Source organism: Ostrinia furnacalis, unplaced genomic scaffold (assembly GCF_004193835.3).
Source record: "Ostrinia furnacalis isolate ACB-3 unplaced genomic scaffold, ASM419383v2 OfSCF2106, whole genome shotgun sequence".
NCBI classification, from domain to species: domain Eukaryota; kingdom Metazoa; phylum Arthropoda; class Insecta; order Lepidoptera; family Crambidae; genus Ostrinia; species Ostrinia furnacalis.
The window spans coordinates 169,478-175,072 of record NW_021132345.1 but is presented as its reverse complement, the minus strand read 5'-3'; the positions used below and the strand labels follow the sequence as shown (position 1 = coordinate 175,072).

The 5,595-nt window shown below is 44.3% G+C and overlaps 1 protein-coding gene across 1 annotated transcript; it reads right to left on the bottom strand.

The window, feature by feature from the left end:
* Positions 1–209: 209 nt before the first annotated feature.
* Positions 210–3,597, bottom strand: wtrw (ankyrin repeat domain 61 water witch). The gene has a single exon (XM_028307207.1). The coding sequence runs from the start codon at positions 3,441–3,443 to the stop codon at positions 513–515; it is 2,931 nt and encodes a 976-aa protein (XP_028163008.1). The 5' UTR covers positions 3,444–3,597; the 3' UTR covers positions 210–512.
* Between the last annotated feature and the right edge of the window lie 1,998 nt (positions 3,598–5,595).

The window sequence follows — 5,595 nt, the reverse complement described above, 5'->3', positions numbered from 1 at the left end:
CAAGAATTTTTCTAAAATTTTTCTGTGGATACTTGACCTCTATTTAGAAACATACTAAAAATTTATAAAAATTGACAAGGATAAAAAGTTTCAGGAGTATCTGGGTTAACTAGATCCTATTTCAAATATGAAAGGTTACCGAAACTACTGCCTTTGTGTGTGTCCTTTATGACCGCAGCGCCAGCGCACTGCGCAAAAAAACATTCTACTCTGTTGCAAAAGTATTTACTGTAATGTTTATTCATATCACAAGTTATAACAATACAAAGTGTATTCTACAATCACAGTATCCAGTACGTCCTGCGCGACTAAAAATGTCCAAAAATACGTCACACTTACAAACTACCGTCTTATAACTACAGCAAAAAATATCACCGCTCAGAATTTAAGTCCGCTACAACCACAATAGGTCCTAAACGAGTATAAATGTACGACAATGCACGCTCGCTATAGTTTATTGACTTGTGTACGGTTGGCATTGAAACTAAATGACTGGACCAGCCATTATATCATCAACGGCTGTCCATCGAGCCGGCCAGCGCTTGCTGGATGACTAGCTGCTGGGCACTTATAAGCTTCTTTAACTCCTTCACTTCCTGAGTCAGTTGGCGCACGTTCTCCGAAGTCTCGTCTAGCCTTGCCTGGACACTCCCCAACCCTGATGAGTAACCGTACTCTCGGTACCCAGAGTCATTATTGTTCTCATATTTCTTGAAGCACGAGTACGCACCAGTAGTCGACCCACTTGATGAAATGGTATGCCCATACTGCTTCCTCATTTTTGCTATGTCATAAGCGGCCATCATTATGTCTCTCGGTAGCCTTTTCTCTGATGGATTAAGGGGTTTCACGCTCAAAACCACTCGATACGCTTGCGGCGAAACCAAAGCCGATGAGTGGAGAATTTTCAACAAACATTTCGGGAGATATCCGTTGAATAAGGCCAGCTCCATATACGATATCAGTTTAGTTTGTCGCACTAGTTTGGACAGCCCTGCCGTTTTTCGTAAGCCCTGTATATCATGGACCGCTATACCCACAAGTAGGTTCATCAGTACAACTGTGACAAACATCAGAAACAATACATAAGTGATTTGTGCCGAAAATTCCAACAGGACAGGTGGATCGTTCCCGTCTGGCTCGTTCAATAGTAAATCTAAATTTAGCTCCCCTATCATCATAGTTAATACAGTTATGAAGCCCATGAATGGATTTGCAAAGGATGACGAGTCGGGAAATATTACACAGAAACTTATTGTGAAGCCAATAAGGATGCAGGAATAGGCCATGAGTAGTTTGGCGAACTCTTTCTGGACTTTCTGGTACATAGCCACGTAGGTGCCGAAGACAGGGAGCTGGCCGATCATCATCATCAGGTTGGTCCATCCAGCGAGCACTGCGAATGCTCCGACGTGATTTTGCCACGTATACGTGATGTTTGTGTAAATGTAGGAAATTAGGAAAACGCTCACAATCACGAACCATTCGATAATGTTTTCAGATTGCATAAGATATTGCTTCACTGTAGAATAACCAGCTATACCATAAACTTTCCTGAATATTTCAAATATTGTTATCCCTGCGAGCACCCACCACTGCATTTCGATTACGAATGGATTTTTCCGTAACAAATCTCCGAGTATAGACTGTTTCTGACAGAGCTCTTGCTCTTGAATTGTTTCTTCCATATCTTTGCTTCCGTTATAGCAATTATGTGCAAGGGCCGTTAAAACATACAATGTAAGACATAATACAAATATAAAACTCAGGAAGAGGCGTGCAACATAATATTTACGGATTTTCTCCCACTTTATGTAGAGAAAAGCGGAGCAAAGTGGATGTAATAGGACTTCCTTTTGACCTTCGTCGACAAAAGTGTTTAGGTAACTTATTTCACGTGGATAACAATGTTGAAGTATACTGCGAAAATCGAGTTCGAGTTCAACTTCGCGATTGCTCGTTTGCGAGTGATGCAGCGTGATCGCACAGTCCAATTTTCTTGTTATCATTGCAAGCGACGCAGGCGTTTTGCGAGCAATTACGTTAAGAGCCGAATTTCCTTTTTTAGACCTTGTCGTTACGTCAGCGCCGTGATAGATTAATGTCTCTACACACGCAGACAGCCCGTCAAGTGCAGCCAAGTGCAGTGGGGTAAAGCCGTATTCGTCTTTCTGGTTCACGTTTGCGCCCCAACTGATCAGTGTCTCTATTATATCGCACGCTGAATCGGATTTTCCTATAGCAGCGTGCAGGGGCGTGCGCATATCAAAGTCCATAGCGTTAGGCTCCGCGTTCCCTTTCCTGAGCAGGGACTCGACGCATTCCAAACTTGCCGCGCGGGCCGCAAGGTGCAATGCGGTAAATCCCCGATGGTTCTTCAAAGTTGCATCAGCACCTTTCGATAAAAGCAGATCCACACAGTCCACAAATCCTCCATCAGCGGCCAAGTGCAGGGCGGTAGATTCTCTGTCCCCGACTCTCGTTCTCACGTTCGCATCAGCGCCTGGTGTCTCCAGCAGGATCGTGAGACACTGTGTCATTCCCAAATCAGCAGCGAGATGGATAGCGTTGGTGCCACCTGGTTCAATCTGATTGACGTCCACTCCATGCGATATGAACAGTTTCATACACTCCACTGAGTTGGCTCGAACGGCGCAATGGAGCAGCCCACCTTCACAATTCACGTATTTCACTGCGGCATGTACCGAGGCACCGTGACTGATTAGCAAATTAGCCACTTGCACTGAATTCCCGAAAGCGGCACAATGAAGTGGAGCGAAGCATCTCGGCATGTAATTTGGGTCGCTTCCACAAGAGAGCAAATAGCTCGCACATTCCGTGGATCCGCTGAACGCCGCAACGTGTAGCGGCGACAGCCCCAGCGCGTCATAGTAGAGCGGGTCGGCGCCGGCGTCGACCAGATGCGGCAGCAAATTGGCAAGTTTGAGAAACGCTGCCCAGAACAGGCACACATTTTTCTCGGCTTCCGAAGCGGTGGCGAAGGTGCTGGCGGCTGTTTCGATGGTGATCACTCCGGTTTCGAGTTCGTCGAGCAGTCGAAGGCGTCCGCCGACAGCTCGCATCTGTTCGTGGGCGCTCTGCCGGAGCGAGTCGGCGCATATGTGCGCAGTTAGGTCTAGGGGTGGCTCCTCGAAGCTGTCGTACATGTTGGGGGCGCTCTCGGCTGGCGGGGAGGACCCGGCGAGGACGTACTCGAGGTGTCCCATGGAGGGGTAGGCCCTTTCGAGCGATTCCTCATCGAGGGGCGGGTTGGCTTGGTGCTGCGTGCGAGGCGGTGAGCTGAGGACCCGGGACACACGAGGGCGGCGATCCATGTCGGTTCGGGGGAGGGTCCGGGGTCGGATGTCATCGAGCTCCTCGGGGTTGGGCAAGCGGCGGGCGCGGAACCACCGCGCGGTGAGCAGACGGCGCGTCGTGGGCATCCGGGCGGGCGGCTGGACGCTGACTGGCGGCCGCGCTGACCGGCGCCCGGCGGGACGCCGGAACCACTCACGCGCACCTTACGCCTAAAGCTCTATCTACACTTGACTTCGTTTTTTAATTCCAAAACATTTTCTACGCTTAAATTTTTCCACGAGTAACTTTTTGCTGATGTTTTTTAATTGTCATTGAAACTGTGAGAGTACTTGTTTTAACAATGGTGTATACGGTTGTATAGCGCGTATTTACTAACACATTCGCGGTGATATCATTGTTATTATGGACTTGGTATCTCACGAGATCTCAGACGAGACCGTAGTTAATGAGATTTTCAAGAACGTTAACTGGTACACGAGTAATTTACTTGGGAAATACCTAGTAAATAATTAACAAACAAAGGATACCTACATGAAAATATTCACTGGGGAAAACCTACAGTTCAGCACACGCCCTATGACATTTCGTATGATGACACTGGCTCTTAGACACGTTTCAAGATAGGTCTTATCACTTTGTCCAACATACCTACCATACCTTACCTAGTGCAACAATAACATCTTATAAATTATTATTATAAAGCTGAAGAGTTTGTTTGTTTGGAGGAACTACTGGTCCGATTTGAAAAATTATTTCAGTGTTAGAAAGCTCATTTATCGAGGAAGGCTATAGGCTATATACCATCACGATACGAGTAATAGGTGCAGAGCAACAATGAAAAATGATGCAAAAACGGGTTTTCACGCGTACGAAGTCGCGGGCGCAGCTAGTACAGAATATGACGATATTCTTATAAATGTTATCTTTATAGTTTACATAAAAATACCTAACTTACTTAGTTACATATTTGAGTTGCATCTGCATTCAAATATAGGTAGAAGAACTGAGATTCTTTGATTATTAAAATTTAAGGAATGGAGAAATTGTGGCTTCTAACAGTTCTAACTTACACAAATTATAATGCAATAAATTTTGGAAATGAATAACTTGCTTACTAGGCAGGTATCTGAGTAATTTTTCGCAGCTACTTAAGAATCATAGACTAGGTCAGGTCAGGTTTAATTGAATGTAAATCGAGCTATCTACAATCTAACCAACGTTAATTAAGGACCTAACTAGGCATCAAGAGTGGGCGGTGCATGCGTATGCATAGCCTATACCAGTGTTTTTCAACCTTTTTCATGACACGACCCCCTAGTATGAAAAAATATTTTGCGACCCCCCGACCGTTCGCTTTTTTTTTTCATGCATTTTATAATGTTACAAAGATGTTGTAGAGACCGAATACTTCAATCCAAACAACATTTTTTTTGCATAATTAGGTTTCGGATAAAAATCTATTTTATATTTTTATTGCTTTTTTTTTACTGAGGTAGTTTTTACGACCTCCCGCGACCCCTTTGCAAGACCCATAGGTTGAAAAACACTGGCCTATACTATAGGCTTGGCAAAAGGACCCTAAGAGTGGGTGCAAAGACGCATGTTAATGCTTGTCACACTGTGTTTTGCTAGTTAATCATTGAAATGTCCAACTGCCTATCATGAAATGAACTGAATGACCGTGAATGTCATAATGGCCATAATGTGTTTGTTATCACGCGGAAGTGATCATTAATATGAGTTTGGTGATTATTACACTGCGCCGCGGTCCGCGTGATTTCATATAAAAAATCCCGCGCGCCGACGCGTTGTCAAAATCAAAATCAAAAATATTTATTCAGTTTAGACCACAAGTGGCACATATGAAATCAGTGTGTTGCGCCGCGCGTGTTTTCTATAGTTACAAACTGAGGTACTTACCCCGCGTACCGCGGCGGAGCGCGGCGCAGTGTGATAATCGCCTTTGTCTTCATTCTTCACATAAGTAAATAAAAGGACAAAATATTAATCGGTTCTTTTGGCCTGCCTCACCGATGCGAATTTCTGAAACTGTCTTACAATATTTTTTATCAAGTTTTTTTCCAAAGAACATCGCATGATCATAATAGATGTTATGATCACAGATTTATGAATCATACTGTATGATACACTATTATTATTTGTCTCATTAGATATTTCTGCCTAGGTGTTTTTGGAAATTTATTATAAATAGCACTTTAATAAGGACGCTTTTTTGTGACCCATACAAAAAGGCTTACCAACATGAAATTAACCAGG